The 21,950-nt window shown below is 33.3% G+C and overlaps 1 protein-coding gene across 1 annotated transcript in view; it reads left to right on the top strand.

The window, feature by feature from the left end:
• MLIP (muscular LMNA interacting protein) overlaps window positions 1-21,950 on the top strand; it is a 122,818-nt gene that overhangs the window by 71,612 nt on the left and 29,256 nt on the right. The window contains exons 10-11 of the mRNA XM_039853081.1: window positions 9,357-9,485; window positions 21,351-21,557. Coding sequence (XP_039709015.1) covers window positions 9,357-9,485; window positions 21,351-21,557 — 336 coding nt within the window. The remainder of the gene's footprint in view (window positions 1-9,356; window positions 9,486-21,350; window positions 21,558-21,950) is intronic.

The raw sequence follows: 21,950 nt of genomic DNA, 5'->3' as shown, positions 1-21,950 counted from the left end.
TAAGTATTTGTATATATAAATATATTATCAAACTAACATATATATGACAGTTCTTGGCTTAATATTTTAAGAAACTATTTCAAAGAGGCAAAAATATATAATGACTTTATAAAATGGGACATAGCAAAAACAACTCTGTGATACAATAAACCTTTTCCTGTATAATAAAATAATTCTATAAATTCTACATTTGTGATCTCTAGGGGCAAAAATACCTGGCATTGCTTTGACTGATTCTGATGATTTCTTTGCATTTATTTTAGACTTTTTCTTTAAAGAGTTCAAGGAATTTCTTAACCAAGTTTTAAATTAAGTTTTAATCCTCATATGCCCTTGAGATATTGGTATGTTTGTTAAGGGATTATTATCAAGCAAGCTTATCACATTTAAAAAGGATATCTCCTGCATTGATGTAATTATTCAATTCAATGACTTTGACTTCTATTTCATGATGTTAACCCTGTATTTACATTACCTGGGAATAAAATAGATTAGAAATAATTTCGTGCAAAAAATGTTCACAGCATTTGCATCTTTAAGGATTTAAAATTTTACTCTTAAGTAACATAATTATAAATAAAATGATAATTTTTTTCATTTCTATGAACAAATTTCCAATATTTGCCATTATGAATTCTCTTTGGGATAAAACTATGAAAAATTTGAATAAATAAGAATGCCTTTGAAAAACAAAACTATATATACATATATATATATATATATATATATACACACACACATACAAATTCTCATGTGTGCTTATAACATACACACACATATAGATGCCATACGACAGCTAATTCTGATTATATATATTGCTTTTTGTTTATGTGTATACATGTGTGTGTAGCAGAAAATCAACATTACTGGGAACATGTAGATTATAGTTAAATTACATAAGTAAATGTATGTTTTGTATAAAATAAGTAGATAAATTATTTGCCTCCTATTTTAGGGGGGAATGTAATAAATTGGTTGAAGTAAAAATACATGATAAATTGCTGTAGTAGCACAAGCTTAATACAGAAGCCATTTTGCTTTTAAGATTTGGCTTCTTAAGAATATACCATTTTTTCATACTTTGTTCTTTCTAACTTGCTTATTTACATTGCCACTGTGCCAATTCAACATTGGAAGGAAAAAAAGGAATATGACTTGGCCCTTACTCTTAAAATATTTTAATTGTTTACTCTAGAAGCCAAATTACTTAGTAAGGAGCTAAGGGAGAATAGTTTGCGGGCCCTTGTAAAACTAGTTTACCAATCTGTGCCTCAGTGTCTCTTCTTCTATTAAACAACATTACATTATATTTAAACTGGAAAGGAACTTAGAGATGAGGGTATTGGAAATACCCATCTATAAAACAGAGATTTGTATAACTCCTCCGTCAACCTAAAGGGGTTATTTATGATATCATATACATAAAGTTGCCAGTGTAGTCCTGTGCATATGGGAGGTGTTATTGTTGTACACAAAATCTCTAACATATTTTTGAAATAATACGCACAGCCATTTGGCAGATGAAACAGACTCACATAATTTAAGTAGATTATATAAGATCACAGTGTTAGTGGTCATCCTTGTTCTTTGTAATTTTTAAAAAGGAATCATTATTCAAGGGGCATTAAAAAAGATTGATGAAGGAGTTGGGAAATTGGGCCTCTATGAAAGTATGACATTCATTGGGTATCTCCTGTGCCAGGTCCTGGGCTGGCATTTCACCATTGCCTGCAAAAATGTGATCACTTACTGAAGAGTTGGAGACTGGATAAGGTCAGTTAGGGTGTTGAGGTTTAGCACTTGTGTATAGTGTGTCCCCTAGCATAATAAAGAGAGCAAAAAGAAAGAAGGGTCTGGGTTGAAACTTCACAAGCTTTCCTAATTCCTGAGCTGAGTAATCACCATTTTAACAGAGGCTAGTAGAGAGTCTCTTTTCTCTGGGTAAGAAAACAGGTTGGACTCTGTAAAATGGAGAAACACTGGTCTTCCTTGGCTTTGGCTTTTGAAATACCATGCCACTACAAAATGTTTACTATTGTCCATGATGTAATACTGAATCTAGAGAGTATGAAACAATAGATTTCAAAAATAAGCCACATGGCTATATACAAGTAAAAGTAAATGCAGTTTACAGGAATACTATAAAGAAGAGTACTTAAACTTGCAGATACTTTGTTCCCAGTTCTGAATGCCAGCTGATTTCTCTTGCTTTAGTGGTGCATGACTCATCTTTCTGAGGGCTCTTGAAGTCCCTGTTGTTCAGAAAATGCATCCCTGAAAGCTTTTGTGTAGAACTGATGGCTTCTTCAAGCTTAAAGGCAGTTTGTCCTTGACTAGTTTTTCCTTGACACAACATGCTTAAGTGCTACAGCATTTACCATGTACGCCTCCTCAAGTTTGAGTCATGCTATTGTCTTTTCTTTAACTATTGAAATTTTTCAATTCGGCCAATCCGTATTGTGTACATTCCGCAAAAATTTTTGGAGCCATGGGATGTGGTTTATAATTATTGAAATTCTATGTGTTTATTTTTGTACAACTATCATATTAATTATAACTTTTCGGGAAAAAAACATTACATGTGTACTTTTTTGGATAGTCTAGATCATTTAGTATCAACAGTCTATTATAAATGTGAAAATAGAAGGAAATGTTTTTTTCCTTTCAAATTCCTTTATGCTATTTTTTTCTTTACAAAATTCTGTCAAGCATATTATCTTATTCGATTCTCATAATCACCTTGTGAGTTAGTATGGCAAGAATTGTTATTTTTATTATTCTGGTAAAAAAACTGAAGTACGGATATCTCCAATGACATGTCAACAGTCCCATGGCTAATGGATGGTTTAAAAATCTGTTTTGCGGCCTCCTTCCCCACCCCCATCTTAAGAACTGTAGTGTTTTGAAATCTGAGATATTTCTTTGTGGGAGAGAAAAACTTAAGTATTTACTTCAAGAATATAATATTGTTTATTTTAAAAAATTAGAGCTAATAAACATTTATTAATTGAATAAATAAATCAGCTAAATGGCTTAGAGAATATTGCTCTTGTTAACAATCTTGACGGGTAGAATGCTTTTGAGTTTCTGAGCTTGTTGCCACAGAAACAAACAAACAAAAAAATCACACTAGAACAGGAAGACTGACAAAAATATGTGAAAGAAACAACCGTAGCACTTTCATAGACTCTTTGGGTCTATCAAATTGGTAGAATTCCTAGCCAGGCCTACAGAATTTTTTATTATGTTAAAATAATAACTGCTGCGTTTTATTATGTTATTGCTGTTTTATTACACATCTTATATCTTCTGAAGTATAAAAATAATCCCTTGAAAACTGACACCCTATCCTTTATTTCTTTTCTTCCTCATCACAACCACTCCAGACCTTACTGCTGTGGTCAAAAGCAATTAAAAACATCAGTCCATTAGTTGAAGCTACTACTTTGAGAAAGATGTATGCTCTAAGAAGTCATTATTTTAAAATATTAGTAAGAGAATTTCTAGGTCAGTGCTGGCAGTTAATTTTCAATTTTGGTCTCCAGTCAGAGGCAGTACCAACTTGTTGTCAGAGAATTATGATTATAAGTTTCAAAGGGCAGAAACAATGTCTATTTGTACAGTTCCCTGAGTAGCAATGCTGAAGTATAAATGTATGCTTGATGAGTTTTAAAGACCAATGAATAGCGGGCTCAGACTAGAGGCTCACAAGCCATTAAAACCTACTGCCAGGCCCTAGGGACTTCACATACCTTATCTCTTGGACTTTTTCTCCCTCAAGGTTAACAATAGAGTTCTATCTCACTCTTGAATTCTCCACAAGAGATGATATTATTGTGTTTTGGTGTTGAATCTTATTGCTTATCATCGTGAGAGAGTGAAAACCTTGTAAAGTCCCTAAAGAAGTGGTCTCTAGCCTTGATTTCTTATATCTATCAGAGATGGCAACTTCAGCCTTCTACTCTTATCTCTGATGGTGGAGCTCACCAACCCACTCTCCTTCTCTGGTTCTGTATTGGTGAAAGGCAGTGTGGACCTTCTGTCCTGCAAAGTTTTCTCTTCCTGGGCTATACTGTAATCAAAAACTTAATTCAGGAAAAATAATGAAAGACCCGAAGCTGTGCTTCCATATTGGTTTTTAGCCAACATACTGGACTTCTGTCTGTCAGTTAATTTATTCATTCTTCAGATATTTATTTAGCATGGTTCTAGGTGTTGAAGATATGAAAGAGAACAAAACAATGATCTCTGGCCTCACACAGCTTGCATTCTGGTATAGAAAGAAATATGACAAACATAACTGATGTCAGATTATGATAAGTAGTATGAAAAAAAAAAGCAGGAAAGGAGAAGAGGTGGGTATTGAAATCCTGGAAAGGGAGAAAAGAGTTCAGATAAAGTAAGAGCAATTGCAGACTCCCAGAGAAGCAAATATCATAGTGTGTGCTAGAGTGGAGAGAGTAATGGGATTAGAGGGATAGTAGCAGTAGATTAGGATCTGATTGGGGATAGAAAAGATTGAGTCATACGGCATATTGTAGGCATGCTTGCTGACATTGCAAGGGTTTTAGTTTTTATTATAAATGAAAATGTGAAGCATTAGAAAGCTTTGAGAAGAGTTGAGTGACATGGCTTGACTTATACTGTTATTGTTTTGTGGTTCACTCAACTGGATTATCAGCTTTCTGAGAAAAAGATTTTGTCTTTCTCATCTCTGTAGACACTACAGTTTCTAACATAGACTAGATTCCAGTTGGAAAAATGGCTCCAGAGAATATCTGATAGAAGTATGTTTCAGAGCTTTGAAACAACAGTTTTGATTTTGAGGCATTTTTAAAATGTCTTACATCCAGTGTAAATCAGTTCTCAGTGGGTTTATCATAATAAATTAAAATTTGCCATTTGAAGAACCTTCTCGTTGTTCTTTCTGTGCCCTTTGTGCTGACTATGAGAATTATTACTCGTTTTTATTTCTCCGCTTAGATTGGAAAGACAATTATAGAGTTGCTTTACCTGGCATCATAAGAATGATATTTATGTGTATCGGTCTTGAGCCTGCCTCTTCTGTAGATTCTGTAGCAGACAGAGATGAAAGAATGACCTCTTTGGGCTAGTTTAGTTGTAATATTGCTGGACAATAACGATCTTATAGTAGCTCACATTTATAAATGCTTCCAACTTGATTCAACTAATTCCCTTTGTTTTTGTTTGGACAAAGACTTAGCAAATTAGATTTTCAAGAATTAGAGAACCAAAGTCTACTTAAGTCTGAAGATATCAGGGGACTATGAACAAAGATGTAATATAGATTAGAAATTAATAAAGGGCAGTCTATTCTAAAGCTTCTCCTTTAGTCTGAAGGTAGAAGCTCAAAGTTAAAGAGATATCTCTCAGTCAGCAGACCAAGGAAGATTTACCTCTGAGTGGGCAGCATGACATTTTAACGAGATGAATTCTAGTTGAGGGCCTTTCAGTTTTTAATGTGCACATGAATCGCCCAGGGATTTTGTTAAAATGCAGATTCTGATTCAGTAGGTCTGGGGTAGGGCCCAAGTTTTGGGACCTCGAACAGATTCTGAGGTGAGGCTGATGCTGCTGGTCTATAGTCCCCATTCTGAGTGGCAAGGTACTAGCAGACACCTTATTTGGATAGAGCCATTAGTTTACTAGGTTTCAGTGTAGTCTTTAGCAAATGTAGGTTATGTGGCTATTTGACATTGAAGAACAAGGTATTAGGAAGAGCAGAGAGGAAGTTAACTAATATTCCAAGAGAGCTTTATGTGTGCCAGCAACAGCACCAATGGCTTCATATATGATCTTTTATACACCTTCTAAAAGACACTTTAATACCCTTGCTTGAATGATGGATTTGAATACTCAGAAACAAGCCTTATGCAATAACTATTCTCGAGGTGGCATGAGGGTAAATAATGTGTCATTACTTTCCAATTATTAAAAGACCTAATTATGAATTAGAATTATAACTCTTTAGCAGATGGTCGAGACAGGTCGAATGGCTTTTTCAAGGTCATATAGTCTGTTAACACTTTTGCAAAATCTAAAATATATGTCCTTGATACTTTCTTCCCAGCAATATCTGCTTCTTAGGAGTGGATTTTTAACTAAGTCCAGAGAGATGTCAGCATAAATTTTGATATCTTGGCCACATAAACTACAGGGTTCTTCAGGAGGTGGAGTGTGGGATGCGTGCGTGTGTGTGTGTGTGTGTGTGTGTGTGTGTGTGTGTGTGTGTGTAAGAATAGAGAACATATAGATTTGTATATTGAATAGAAGTACGTCAGATCCTACAGTTTTCCAGGAATGTTCTATTGGCTGGAATGCTGATTCTACCTTTAAGGAAAGAGAAACTGGATTTAGGAAGAAAAGTGAAACGAAAAATAAGATGACATAGACTGAGAAAACAATGGTAAAATCAAGGATGTGCCAGTTGTTATTGATTGGACAGAGGAAATTATAGAGACATTGGTGTTTAAAATGATTTAAATTTCTATGTTCTCTCTCTTTTTTCTCCTTCCCAAACTGACCCAGAAGGCAGTAGGAGTAATTAAAATCATGGGTTTAATTAGACCACATTTAATCTTAACTTCTTTATATATTAACTGCATGACTTTGGCTTGTGACTCATTCTCTCAGCCTGTCACAGAGTTGTAGATAATGAATCAGTGAGATAATCTAGCTAAAACATTGAATACAGTGCATTTGGGTCAATGGGAGGATGATGGTGTAATTAGCTGCAACAAGTCCTTAAAGATTTTGAAGCTGGTTTCAAAGCATGTAGAATAGTATGAGCAATATGCAGAGGCTGCCATGAACATGATTTGTTGGTATATCATCATTATGAAAGTGCATGAGTACAGAATTGAGCCACCAGGGTGCTATTTCCAATTTGAATAAATACTGAGAGACAGTTGGGTATGGAGATTATGGTTAAAGGTTATAGGGAGCAAATAGTAAACAGTGTCAAAGGCAAACTATGTCTAATCTTTTGCCAAAGTTCATCTCCATGTCTATGTAATACTGACTACTAAGTGACAATAAATTAAGGTGCAGGAGCAAATTAGGACTAAAAAAATGAGGTGATAAATATAATGTAAGAATTAGGGTAACCATATCAAGACCAAGTAAGCAAAACAGAATGAGTAAAACTCCAAGACTTCAGGTAGACCAAGCCTAGGGATTCAAGAAAAGAGAATGTGGAAAATCTGGTAAAGTAAAAGAAATAGAGAAAAAAATATCATTGCTACATTTCAGTCAACTATGAATGAATGGAATTCATAGGAACTAAGGAGCATAAAGTCTGGTAGAGAAACAAATATTGTCCATTAGTAATTCTGACACTGAAGGTGCCTGATATCCAACTAACCAGAAGAATTTTTTTCTGGTCTCACCTTTGAGGGTGATGATTCCCAAAAGAGATTACCTGAGTGAAAGGTTTCAGGACAAGATAATCCAAAACACCTTCCTGCTAGCAATACAGGGACCAGTGATCATGTTTCTCCGGTAGAGGGATTCTCTTACCATATCAAATACTCCTGGTCAAATTTCTTCTATCTGCTTTTGTCTTTCTGCATACTGCTGCCAAGTTTTGCTCCTAAAGCTCCACGTTGGTTTTAGAATCTGGTGTTGGCCCTGAGCATTGGAGTTGTTGTATTGATTTCCTGCCTCACAAAGGAGTAGGAGATAAGGAGAAGGCACAGGAATAGGATCAGAAGGAAGGAGACATGAAACAGGAAGTCAAGTGGAAAAGAGAGACAGGAAATCTTGACAACTTAGGATCACGACTCAGCTATCAGGCATCTCCCAGTAACTACTTGGGCTTTGTTCTTGTGTTGAGTTTACTGTTCTCACATGTATAGTCAATTATACACTTCGTGTGTAATTGGATGATACTTGGTCATTTTTTCCCCCTTGAGAGAAATCAGAGTTTCTTACGTGGGAGATATTTCTCAGCCTGGGGAAGACAGAGACTTTTCTCAATCTGTATTTCCTCGTTGGCATATATATAAAAGACAACTGGAAAATGTCAATTGAAAAAAAGTATTGTAGAGTGGCATTTATTCAAGACTCAAAATATTTCAAGCGGTTTATAGAGCAGAGAGATAGATGCAGTCCCTTAAGGCTTAACTTGTGAGCATCAGCATTGACTGAGGAGAACTAATTTACTATTTCCCAAAGGAAATAGGGTTGAGAAGAATGATTACAGCAAAATGCTTAAACAGAAAAAGTGTCACAACTTTTTATTGAATTCTTGTTTGGGATGTTTTTGTAAACTTATCAATCATTTTGTGACATTTTACAGTGTAAAAGGTTTTAGTGTTTGTGAAACATCATTTTGAAATTGCCCCAAACTAGATTTCTCTTTCTTTCTCTTTCATCAAACTGACATTGGGTACAGGTTTATGAAACTTGAATGACTGGTCTATTAGCTAAAATTCTTTCGATGGCAAGTTACAGAAGTAAACTTGACTGGAAAGAAAAATGCAAATCTAGCGTAAAAGAAAAGGAAAGTCTTAGGAACCCTCAAGACAAGAAATCCAGCTGGGTCCCAGGAATGTTTTGGAATTCCATTCTGAAAAGCCCTCAAATGTGTCTTCTCTCTGGGCTGCCTCTCCATGCACTTTCTCCACCTTTCTTAATGTCATCAGATCTGCTTTATGGCAGACTCAGGCTTTCCTATGCCTCCCAAGTTGACATATAATTTTAATCTCCTAAAGTGACTGCAGAACAGTTTAAATTCTTATTCCACATTCTTAGGAGAGAAAATCTGTTTGCTACTTACCGCACTGCTCACCTTCTTAGGTCAGAAGGCCACCCCTGGTTTCATCACACATAATATGAACATGGTTTTGGAGGGCCTCGGTCTGTGGATTTGGGGACATGGGTAGGGAGCAGTTTCCAGAAAAAGAAATTTGTTATGAGCTTGGTGGATGTGCTAAATTCATCTATCCTACCATGCCCAGAATGAGAATGCTGCTTGGCACTGAGTATGGTCTCAATAAATATTTATCAAATGAAATATTTATTGATTGAATGCACTGGCAAGAATATATAAGAACATATTTGACTAGATAAATAAAGAAGTTTTTGCATTTTGAACATCATAATGGTCGATCTTTATGAGTCAATTGCTGTAATAGTTAACTGAAAACTAAAGTTATATTAGTTAAAATCATTTGATTCTAGGTTGTTTTTCTGTATTTGAAAAATCATTTTAAAATTTAAAAAATTATAGATTTTTATGAGAACATTTGAAAGACTTAATAACACACATATCAATTTATTTTAATAGTGTTTATTTTCTATTTCTTAAAAATTATGTTATGTTTATGATGAAGACTAAACCTGGAGTAATTCGCCCGGTACCTGTAAAATCCAAAATATTACTGAAAAAAGAGGAAGAAGTCTATGAACCCAACCCTTTCAGTAAATACCTGGAAGATAACAATGACATCTTTTCTGAGCAGGTGAGTATACATGTGAGAAAATCTTTAAAATTTTGATAAATGGCTATATAAAATATAGAAATGGTTTTATGAATAGATAGTATTTGCAAGAAAATGTTCATTTAATTGGAGTACCCTTAGTAGTAAAAAAGATCAAATTTTTATATAATAAAATAAATTCTTATATACTTCTAGGATGATATTTTGAAGTATTTCTGTGTTTTTTTTTATTAAAAATTTTCTACCTACTGCTGGCATTATTCTGGGGTCTAAGACATTACTCTCTATAAAGATATCATGAAGTCACTGGCTGCATGTCTTACATAGGTATTGTATACTTACTTCTAAAATCCTGTTTCCTTTTGAAGAGATGTGATGTTTTAGAGTTGGTTTATTAGTACGTTTTACAAAAGATCTATTGTTTGGATTTATATTAACATAGTAGAGATGATGTGATCCCCTAGATTGAGCAGTATTAGTCAGGGGATAGGTTCCCAAGTTATCTAAGGTTTTATTATTCATTAGGTTTATGAGTAAAAAGATATATTATCTTTCTTTTGTACATCCTGTATGTTGGAGGAGGTATAATGGAATGTTGTTAATGGTGCTTTGTAAGATATTTGGGAAAATATAAAATTACACATTTATACAACTTCTTAAATTATTTCAAATAAAAAATTTATATATAAATTTTTATTAAAATATAACAGCTAGGCATGGTTATATATTTTATATCTCAAACATTACATAAATAAGCAATGTAAGTAATCCAGAAATATTTTTGGATGCAACTAGGACTTGTAAGATCACCACATTTAATAACCTACAATAAAATAGACTTATCAAGGGACATAGGTTATACCCTCTTTAAATTTTAGTTTGAAAGTGACAACTAATGATATTCTTGAAAATATAAATGACATTCGTATTTATAAAAATAAAGAATCTCTTATCTCCACACATTAGCTCTGTAACACTGAGCAAGTTTCTCCTATCTAGACTTCAATTTCTTAATATATAAAATGAAGCAAAGTTGGGTGCTTTCTAAAGATCCTTCAAATTCTAAAAAATTCTAAAATTTAGGTTACTTAAAATCTAAGATTAATCCTGACTGGATCTGAAGTCCTTATGTAGCCTTGAAAAAGTTAGATATAAATACTTTCTCATGATTCGCTATAGTTTTTGTTTATAAAATGAGATGAAAATATTTTCTGTTTATTCTGTTTATTTGAATATCAGTGAAGGCTGATATGATTTTGATAAGTTAAAAATTTTAGAAGGCACTAGTATCATTGAAATGCTAATTAGAGGAAATTACTTTTATTTAATGAAATAAAATAGAATTCATAATTTAAATTAGAGAAATTATATTGATATATAGATATATATATAAGTGTATATGTATATATGTATGTGTGTACATATATATGTTGGAGGAGGTATAATGGAATGTTGTTAATGGTGCTTTGTAAGCACCATTTATATATATGTACACACACATACACATGTCTTCACTAATACTACACATAACAGAAATGGAAATTCCTGTCTGTCTTCGCTAATTCTACACATAACAGAAATGGAAATTCCTGTTGAAAAGCATATTTCTATCAACAAAAATATTTATTAAATATCTATTTTTTGTATGACATAATATGTTAGAGGCTTAATGTGATATTTTAGACAGTATGAAATCAGTATAAAATTTTTATATAAAAGTCAACTAGTCTTTTTTTACAAAAATGCCAATAGTTAAAATAAAGTTCATGTATTATCTATGTAACATACATTCTTTAAGATTTGATCTAATGCTATAATAAAACAATTTTGTCTGTATCAGAATAATTTCAAATTTATGCATTTAACTTATAACAAGATTCTTTGTAGAATATCAAGTTAATCTACCTATAATTTATCACAATTTGCTGTCCTCTGAAATGATAAATTCCATTAAGTGTAGGAAATTTTTGTCATTAAAAGGAGTTGCCATTTCTTTCCTTTCTCTGACTATGTAGCAAGTTTAAAGCTCTGTTAATGTACAATATAAATCTATTTCCAAATAGTTTGTTGAAAATTTGAGCTCTTTTACAAATAAGGTGTTGCAGGACTAATTTTATTTATATTTTCTTTCAACCAATTTATTCTTGCGTGCATCCCAATTTCCACTGGAATGTGGGAAGTAATGGGAGTCTGTAGATTGTTGGAAATGAAATAAGTCTAGCCTACTACTTAAAAGAGAAAGGCAAATACCGTATAATTTCACTTATATGTGGAATCTAAAGAACAATATAAATGAACAAGCAAAACAGAAACTGACTCATAGATACAGATAACAAACTGATAGTTGCCAGATGGGACAAGGGTAGCGGATGAGGTGAAAAAAGGTGAAGGAATTAAGAAGTACAAATTGGTAATTACAAAATAGTCATGGGGATGTAAAGTACAGCAGAGGGAATATAGTCAATAATATTGTAATAACTATGTCTGGTGCCAGGTGGGTACTAGACTTATCGGTGGGATCGCTTCATAAATTATATAAATGTTTAACCAGTGTGCTGTACACCTGAAATTAATATAAACTAATATTGGATGTTAACAGTAATTGAAAAAAATAAATTAAAAAAGTGAATTCCAAACTTTTCTTGGTCTTAGTCATTGACCTTGCATGAGAGAGAAAACATAATAGAACGGCGGGGTCACTGCACACTGAGAAACTGTGTAGACTATCAACTAGCCTCTTTATATTGAATTCCAACTACCATCTCACCAGGTCCAGAATCTACAATGGAGGCAGATACCAAAGACAGCTCACAAGTGTAGATGCTTAGATCTGCTTAAAAAATAAATCGAGTATGACAGTATGAAATCAGTATAAAATCAGTATATGATTTTATACTGATTTCATAATAACAATTTATAATCTCACGTTGCTACTTCATCAGACCTTCAATAGAAGAGAGAGTACTCAAATTTAGTTTCAGTCACTATTGTGTTCTCTTCTACTGCTGCCACAGAATAAATTGAATGGTTCCAAACTCAGTTGCTGTCACCCACCCATGTAATGGAAAATTCTGCAGCCAGAATGTTGGGCCAAATTGAAGCAGCTCACATTCACTAATCTGCCTTGTACTGGGGACAGTTCCACATGACAGGAGATGTTGGATGAGATTGTTAAGTCAATAAATTTCCCCTAGCAGCTTAACTGCCTTAAATATGATTTCTAAACTCTCTGTTACAAAACGTCAGACAGTAAAGAGGATGAGACTAGATGAAAATGTATTTACTGTAGCTGAAGAAAGTACAACTGGGCAGCCTTTTGAACTGATAATGAACTGAAAATTTGCCTGGAGACAGCCTCTGAGAGCTAAAAGCAAAGTTTGAAACTACATGCATAATTAAGTAATTGAGACTTATTAATTAACAACTTTTACATCAAAATGGCATAGGTCAGGAAGCATCATTCTGTATTGATAGATTTAAAAAAAATTCTTCAGAGTAAAATTTATGCTTCCTGAAATTACCTTTAAATTCATTATTGTATCAATTTGGGCTTCTTTGGAGTTATTATAAATTATCCTCATTCTCCACATATGGATTTAAAACTATGGTGATGTCCTTTGAAGCATAGTTCTATTGATAATAAAATCAATTCACTGATGAGAGTTAAGAAACTAAAGGCCGAATGATTTTTAGTTTTTCTGACTACTTGTGAGTTTGCAAAATGTACTGATTACTTTTTGGTCACTTAAGGTATCTAATTAGGTGACTTGAAGATATTTAATTAAATAAATCTTTATTGATTCTTTCAATAAAGATTTTTAATTTAATATAAAAAGCAGTTGCTAAATTAAGTTATATAAGATATTCTCTCTCATATTTTTATAAATTAGTAATTTAACTCATGATATTAGATATGTCATTCCTATATCAAAGCCCTAGAAAAATGTATAAAAAAGGTTTGGATAGAATTAAACAGAGAATATTGTTGTTTCATGTGATCTTCCCAGAAATGTTTTCTTTTCTTATTTTTTTTTTTACATGAGACTGATTCCCAGTGCATATGCCTCTCAAATTTTATTTTCCTTTGAATTCGTTTCCATAGGGAAAATAACATGCTTATGTGTGAAAATGACCATTTAGCAAATTTCCTCCATACCACTTCACAGAAAACATAGAAGGATAATTATAGGAAATTTTCTTTGTTGTAGTATTTTCATTCTTTCTTTTCTTCTGATTTTTCTTAGATACCTGATTTGCTTTCCTTGTTTACCAAACTCTCTGCTTGACATTCAATTTTGATGATTATGTGGGTGACTTTTAGATTTCTATGTAATGAGTCATCAAATTATATTTCCACTGTGACCTTCACTTTTACTTCTTTATGTCAATGAGGTGTTAATATTACAGGGCAAATAACATAAGGTGAAACTGACAATATTGCCTTTTATTTTGAATGACTTCTGGTTTCATCACAAATTGCTACCTTTTCAACATTTATTTCTCAGTCAAAATGGTTTATTGTCTTTTGTCATAAAATTATCTCATCATTGCTAACCTTTTATTAAGAAATATTTTTCAGATTAAAATGTTTAATTTTTTAGATCTAGAAGTGATTAAGCAGTTTGCTAAATTGTTTTAAAGGGAAGAGAGAACTGGAATTCCTTGTAGTGTAACATTTCTTCTGAAAGAGTTAAGAGATTTGGCTTTTTAAGTTTTGCCATGTTTTCATTTATTCAAGTAATAAAATCCTTGTGAATTTTTTCTTCCTCCTTTTTGTCTTCCTTCCTTCCTTCCTTTTTTCCTTCCTTCCTTCCTTCCCTCCTCTATATGTAATAGGTAATAAACAATTTATAATAAATAACTTATATACTATACGTAATAGATATTTTGTCATTAATAAAATAAACTATTTTCTTAGTTTTATATATTTTTTAAAAAGTCTCCTACAGAGACAATATTTGCATTCTCTATGATATAATCAGAATGGATCACCTCTTCAAATTTAGGATTTTATCTCTCTCTTTTTAGGCTTGAGCTTTCTCTTGACCTTGTGTTTGAATCAAGGTCAGAAGATTAGAACAAAAGGACCGTAATTTCCTGTTGCAATGTCTACATTGCTAAGGGAGATTTCTTTTCTGTACCCTTTCTCTCACCTCATGTAGGGTTAAGAATCTTAAAGATATTTTTACATGCTTTAAAACGAACACAAAAAAGACATATTTGTCACTTCTATGATAATAAAATTATACTAATAATTCTAATAATTAGTTAAGCAACTGAATTCTGATCTTTGGTTAATGTCTGAAGCATTAGTTGCTTAATAAATGCTTAGTAAATAAATAGTGTCTAACTATATCCCAATCAGCTGGGAAACAATGACAATCTGAAAGGTTTATGCAAATGTGTTCTATGTTTTGTTAACTCATGACGTCCCCAGATATCTTTACCTAAGAGAGATGGTCATTGCTATATTTAGAACGTCTCATAGAAAGTATAATCCAGTTTTAAAATAAGGCCTTGTTAAAATAGATATAAAACTTCTAGATTGGTTTCATCTGAAAAGTACTAGACAATAGTTAGAATGTCAAAAGAGAAGGCATCTGTGTAAAATAATTTTAAGTAATAGCCAAAGTAAGTGTTATTCAGAAATTAGAAAGTTTTATTTGTTGGCATGAGAAAAAGATGCATTCTTATGTTTTATTTCACAGGAATCTCTATACAAAAACTTCTTAAAATTCTGAGTCAGGGTCAACCTGTGAATAGAATTGTAGATGGTAACAATCACATGCCTTTGATATGGTTTTGTATTGTGATACATAAGACAATTTTGGTAAAACTAGTGCCCCTTTCCTAGGACACTGTCTACATTAATCTCTTCCCTCCCTCCATACATAATTTGAATTCCACGACTGCCTTAAAATGATTTGGAAGATAGTTATTACTAAGTATCCTTAAGAAATGCAGTCAGTCAGAGTAAAGGGCTTGTGATTTTCTTTAATGAATATTTTCTTTGATCTATGAGAAGTGGAATCAAGGTAGAATGTATAGACGAGAACACAGTAAAATTGGATGTAGTCTTTGAACATGTATGCTACGATTGATGTGTTTGAAACATACATTATAATCTCTTAATTGTTGGAGAGGTTGTCACATACTTTAAAGTGTGAATGAGATTAGACAGACTTTGAATGATGACACATTTCAGGGTCACACAAAGATATATAAGTTAGAATGTGAGTTATGTGAAGAGTTGGGAATCTTTACTTCCTTTCTGTGATCCAAGATAAAGTAGAATATTAAGGCAGAGAAAACAATAAATCCAAATGAGAAGAGCAACCAATAGAATGCATAGAAGAGAATGAGGTAGGGAACTAAAACTGTTAAATAAACTGCTTTTTGATTCCCTTAAAAAAAGAAAAAAACAAATGCAGCTTGAGTAATCTAGCCTATAGAAACTAAAATCAGGCTGGTGAAATAGATCATTTAAAATAAATACTATATGGAAAAAAGAAAACAAGATTTAAAAAAAGTATTTTTCTTTATTTCAAAGCCTACATAGAAAGGAAGATGTGTCATAAATTTATAAATTAAAAATAAGTGATTTCTTAGAGATAGGAGAACTGTAGGTTTGTAGAGTTTTTCAAAATAATGTTCTAATCTCCAAAAATGAACATCCTAAGTGAAATTTAATCTATTATAGCTCAACCATCCAAATATCAATTTGTCTAGTGGACCTTTAGATCTTTAATATTTTTTTCTTTTTACCTTACTTTCCCTTGAAAATAGAAAACTGCATTTGATTAGAAAATAAACAATTTATCAGGAACTGAAATATCAGTTATTTTTATCTAGTAGAATTGAGAGGCTTAGCATATTTACCTGCTCAAATAAAAGCAAGTATATATGATATTCTATTGAGTAAGTTCAGAAAAATAGAGGTGTTTTTCTCAGTCTTTGGCTGAATAGTTTCCAGGAGTTTCAGGCTCTCAGGAATTGCTTTTGGTCAAAAGACTGGCCATTCACAGTGTATTTATAGGGTCAGGCTAGTTTCACTTTCTCATTTTAGAGTTCATATTCAGGCAGGATATGATGATCTTATTCATTTTAGTGTGTAATGGAACCAAAGGGAGACTAGGGAAGCTCGGTTTTGCAGAAAGAACTCTGAAATGTGAGTTCTAGCTGTGATGCTGTGGTAAACTAGCTGTACCTAGTAAATTTGTGAAACATGAACCTCATCAATGAAATGAGATTAGACTAGACCAGTGGTTCTCAATCAGGGTGACATTATGGTTGTCATGACTGGGGAGGTTGGTGCTACTGGCAAGTAATGGGCGGAGGCCAAGGAGGTTGTGAAACATCCTACAATGTACAGGACAGTCTTCCCAAACAAAAAAAAAATTATCCTGTCCAAAGTTTTAATAGTGCTGGGGCTGAGAAACCCCTGGACTAGACCATCTCCTGGCTGCCTTCTAGATCCAAAAATGCTATGACCAATGAAGCTCAATACTGTTCCTACCAGGGGCATTTTAGTTCAACTAACATTAATTAGGTGCCATATTTTTATGTTTTAACTAAGAACCTTTCTCTATTTGATATACACAGGAGGTAGGTAAGCCTCTATTTATGGAATCTCCCACAGGCCATAAACTCTGCTCATAATGATAGCCTTGTTTAATAAGGGAACTACATTCTCATTGGCTCTGGATATTTTAGCAAATTGTAGCTTCCTCATCTTTCTAGACCTTTCTTCCTCTTTCTTGTATTTTCCAAATTGTTAGCTTTCAGGGCAATCAACTAAAAGAGAAAATTTTAAAAGTCAGGCAATCTTTATAATAATTAAAATGCATGGTGTTGGATTAAGTCATTCCTGATACTGGACCTTATTATACATCGGCAACAGGAGGGCATTGTACAAAATACTTATGAAGGTCCCTTCTTATTCAAAATTTTGTGTTAATGTATTTCAATATTATTGAAACTCTCCTAATATTTCATATCCTTAGATGATCCCCAAAAAGGAAAAAGTAGCAAGAATTACTCAAGTCATAAATTTGGAGATGGAAAGTCTTAACCTATTGTTTAGGTGAAAATTGTGACAAATTGTACCCATTACCATAGAGTTTACTACAACCCTTTTTTTTCCTTTTGGATTGAGCAATTTTGGTTGTGAATCTTTTTTCATTTTGACTTTTCCCTTTCTTTTAAAAATCACTTCCTATTTACTTCTTTATAGAGTATTGAGAAATCATCATTATAATTTATTATCACTATTTCCCTTTGAATAACTATAACTTTGTTTTGCTTTTCCTTAAACTAAAACTCTGGGAGGAAAGATAATTTCTTTTCGAGATTAAATATATGTATGTGTGTGTGTGTGTGTGTGTGCGTACGTGTGTGTTTATAGAAAACACATGCACACATATTCGATAGTATTTTTAAGGGTTCTGGTATCTGCTACTTAAATTACTTTTTTTTTTTGTATTGGCAAACTTGACAGCTATTTTTCTTTTGCAAAATCCTAAGTAGAAAGGCTAAGTTGACAACTTAAAATTTAAACAAAGCCGCTTTTTAAAATGAAAGGGAAGATGCCTTTGCATCTTCCCTTTCATTTCTGGATTTCCAGTTTCTGCATTCTTTAAGTGCAAATGACACTGTAATTTGATTTATTTGTTTCATAATCACAAAAGACTTTAGGATAATCCCTGTAAGAAATTTTGGGGATAGTTTTTGCTTTTCTATCTTCTTCTGGGAGGTGATGTTAGACTGGGTGACAGGCTCTGTATAAGAAACATAATTTAGTTGCAGAACATCAACCCTTTCACTTAAATTCCTTGTTGAGACAATAATAGTTTCCATGGAACAAAATCTCAAGATATTAAAAACTGTAAGATCATTTTTTCTTAAAATTTTAACACTTCATTAACATGAACAATACGAAAGCTGCAGTTAATGCATCTAAATATATAAATCTTATAACAAGAAGTTTGTAATGGTGTAATATAAAATCTATCTTGTATGTACACAGCATGCTCCGAATTTCAAAATAGTGAAAGTGGGTTTAAAAAATAAGTTTAAAGACATCTATGCGTTTAGTATCAATAAAGTCAGAATTAGTTCTTATTTGTGTGCAGGGTGTCTTAGATTTAAAATATTACCCCCAAATAATGAAACCATGGTCAATTCCTATTTGTCCTAACAAAGACAGTGTTTTCTGAAGTAAGTAGTGAATGGCATGCAAGTCAAGAAGAGCACAACAGTTTAATTTACTACATGTTTTTATAAAGGAGATTCTATCTCCTCACAGTAAGTCAGCGATCTGCGGGGATCAGTCAAGTAACAACTTTTTAAAACAATTTATACTTGGACACTCTCTGCCATTTTGTGAAATAGAATAGTTCTTATGATGAAAGAATCCCTTACTGTTTTAAAATTCAGCCAGTTTCCAAAATTTCCTTTCACTCTCAAAATGACCTCTCTTAGGACTATTTTCCTTCTCCAGATGCACCCAGCAGACACTTCTATTTTGTGGGTCCCCTACCAGACTAGACACTGAGAAATTGAGAGTCTTGTCATTTCATCCAGTTTTACTTGGGAATACAGCACATATGTCTTCTCTAACATCTGATTACCCTAATTTATCAGGAATTATTTTAACCACCACCAACTTTACCCCAGGACTCAGCCCACTTGTGATGGTGGAGCATAGGGACCTTTCTCGGTCACACGCTGGGATTTCTAATCTCTTTGCTTCCCTCTATTTCCTCCATCTTCTTATCTCTTGTCTCCTCCCCCAATCTAAGCACACTTTTCATATTCTCACTCTGATTAGTTATATATTCTTGATGTCCTGGATCCTGGACTTTTGAAACCCAAAACTTTTCTCTATCGAAAGATTACCTCTGCCATGGGTTCCCCAAATCAATTTTGAACCTCAAAATCCAAAAATTGACTCTTTGCTTTCTCTTTGAAATTCTGCCTTAACTGTCACCACCAAAAATCTTATCCTGAGATATGATTATGAAATTAAGCTTTAGCTGCCTGGATTGGGGAAGGACCACAGAGTATAGGACTATGAGGTTGAAAGAACTAGACTGTATTCCCTGGCATGTGGTCCTCACAGTGCTATGTACAGCTGTCATTTCCTAACGGATGAGTGTTGCTACTTCTCTCTACACTCATTCTCTTTCCTTCTGCTCTTAGCATTCAACCATGTAACATTTGTGCCAGGCTCTGCAATAGATATGAGTGACTCCATAAGAAAAAAAGAAGATGATCTCTGCCCTCCATGGAGCTTAGAGTCTAGTGGGTTCTAAGTATTCTGAACTTTGGTCTCTGTCTCCTTTCTGCTACTCTTAATTTTTAGTTCAAATCAGGATTCAAAATATGAAGCTGTTGCTTTAAGTATGTCTGTTTTTAAAATGCATATGGATTCTTCAAAATTAGGGCTGATAAGCAAGAAGTTATACTATATTCTCAAAATTAAGAGACACTTTATCTTGGCTTGATCTTAATGAAATGTAGATTATTAAAATTTTTGGTAAATTGGGGTTTCTGTGATAGCATCTGTAAAATGTTGATATATCTCAGCTGAAGAAGTCACTCTTTAAGAAATGCATTATAACTGCTCTTGACTTTATGAACAGTGTTGTTTTAAATTAAAACTGTAGCAGAAATGCTATAATTCAGTGTTTAATTGTTATAAACTTCAGGAAGGAAAAGGAAGCTGAAAAGAAGTGCTGCCTTTAAAAAAAGTGTTTTATCAAAGAGGTGGGAAGAAGGGAGTGAGAATGAATTTAAAGGCTTCAATAACTTTACCCATTGGTGCTCTGAGTTCCCAAAGGCACACTGGGACAGTGGAAGCAAAGAAAAAGTAGATTTTCACCCTTCACTTCCAAACCACACAAAAGGATGTAACTTTAAAATGCCAGGATGCAGAAAAGAGTCTGAGATGTACAGACTTTAATAAAAAGAGCCCATAGTGCCTTAAAATGCCCTTTGGTGTTGCAATGAAAATAGCTTTAGAAATCAGATGGCTGAGTAGAAAGTAGGCTTTTTCGAGAGTGGTGAATGTATCCGATTTGGCTGTACCATTAATTTTCTGATGTCTCTGTTGATATTTAATGCTGCAGTATCTATAATTCCTTAATAAACAGCTAATTTATTCACTGCATATTTGCTAATTTCTTTCCAATGAACAAAGATAGTATTTGCTTCATAAATTCTTGTTGTTGAAATTTTGCAGGATATACTGTAATCAATCAAGATAATGAATTCCTTTTAAAATATCAAGCTCCTAAGTAAAGCTTATTTTATTTTGAGAAATTCGTTCTAAGTATTTTTATATCGAAGAAGATAATTCTTAAGTTAGTGAAAAGCACTTTAAAACATTTTCTCAGAAATAACTGTTACATATGTATTGACCCAGCATTTTTGCCCTTACTCACATGTTGATATCCTCTGCAATGCTCTCTCCTATCTCTCCCAATTTCTTCTAGACCCAAGCACAAGCACCCTTAAGTTAATTTCCACTCTTACCTACCTCTTTAACGAAGACTTTCTAACCCCACCCAACCCCTTTGGGGATGAGCTCTCTCCTTCCTTAAACATTTCTCCTCTCAGTACTTTCAAAAACAACAAACTTGGCACTCTTTAGGATACACTGTTTAGTTCTGCAGAAGAGGCCGGAGGTGGGAGATAGACTGGAATTATTGAAAGAGACAAATGATACGCACTGTAAAAGCAGGTATCTTGTGAGGGACCTGAGTATAAGAAGAGGTTTTCTTCTTACTAGTAATGAATTCTGACATAATGTCTATAATATTTAGACTTACTTCCAAGTGAGCTTGATTTTTGTCCACTAACATACTCTGCCTTTCTTCTTCCCAGGGTGTGACAATCCCTCACAAGCCTGTTTCTCTCCATCCTTTATATCAGACTAGACTCTATCCTCCTGCTAAGTCCCTGCTGCATCCACAGACCCTCTCACATGCCGACTGTCTCACCCCAGGACCCTTCAGTCATTTGTCCTCCTTCTCACTGACTGATGAACAGGAGAATTCTCATACCCCCTTTAGTCACAACGCATACAATAAGGTGAGAATACTCTGCTGAAATGGGAATTATTCTGTACTGTGAACTTTCTTTATGCTTAATTTTTAAAACTTAAATGTGGAGGAAACAGATATTAAAAATATTTAAATAGATTAAGAATATTAATCTTAATCTATGTGTGGAGGCATATGACCTTACAAAAATAATAATTAACCTTGGGAAATTATTAAATATTTATTTCTCCTTTCAAAGTCATTTCCTGATTTGCATTCTTCACTGTTTCACATTCTAGCTCAGGGTGGAAATCCCAAAAAGTTTTCTAAAACCTTGTGAGATACCATTATTAATTTATCTTCTATGCCATTATTTATTTGTCACCCAGTCTTAGTTTACTGTTCTTAAAAAGCTTCTTTAAATTACAATGCCTGAGGAAAA

The sequence above is a fragment of the Pteropus medius genome, unplaced genomic scaffold, assembly GCF_902729225.1.
Source record: "Pteropus medius unplaced genomic scaffold, Ma_sr-lr_union100, whole genome shotgun sequence".
NCBI classification, from domain to species: Eukaryota; Metazoa; Chordata; class Mammalia; order Chiroptera; family Pteropodidae; genus Pteropus; species Pteropus medius.
Note: the sequence above shows the minus strand (reverse complement) of the source record. Positions and strands in the feature narration are given on the sequence as shown.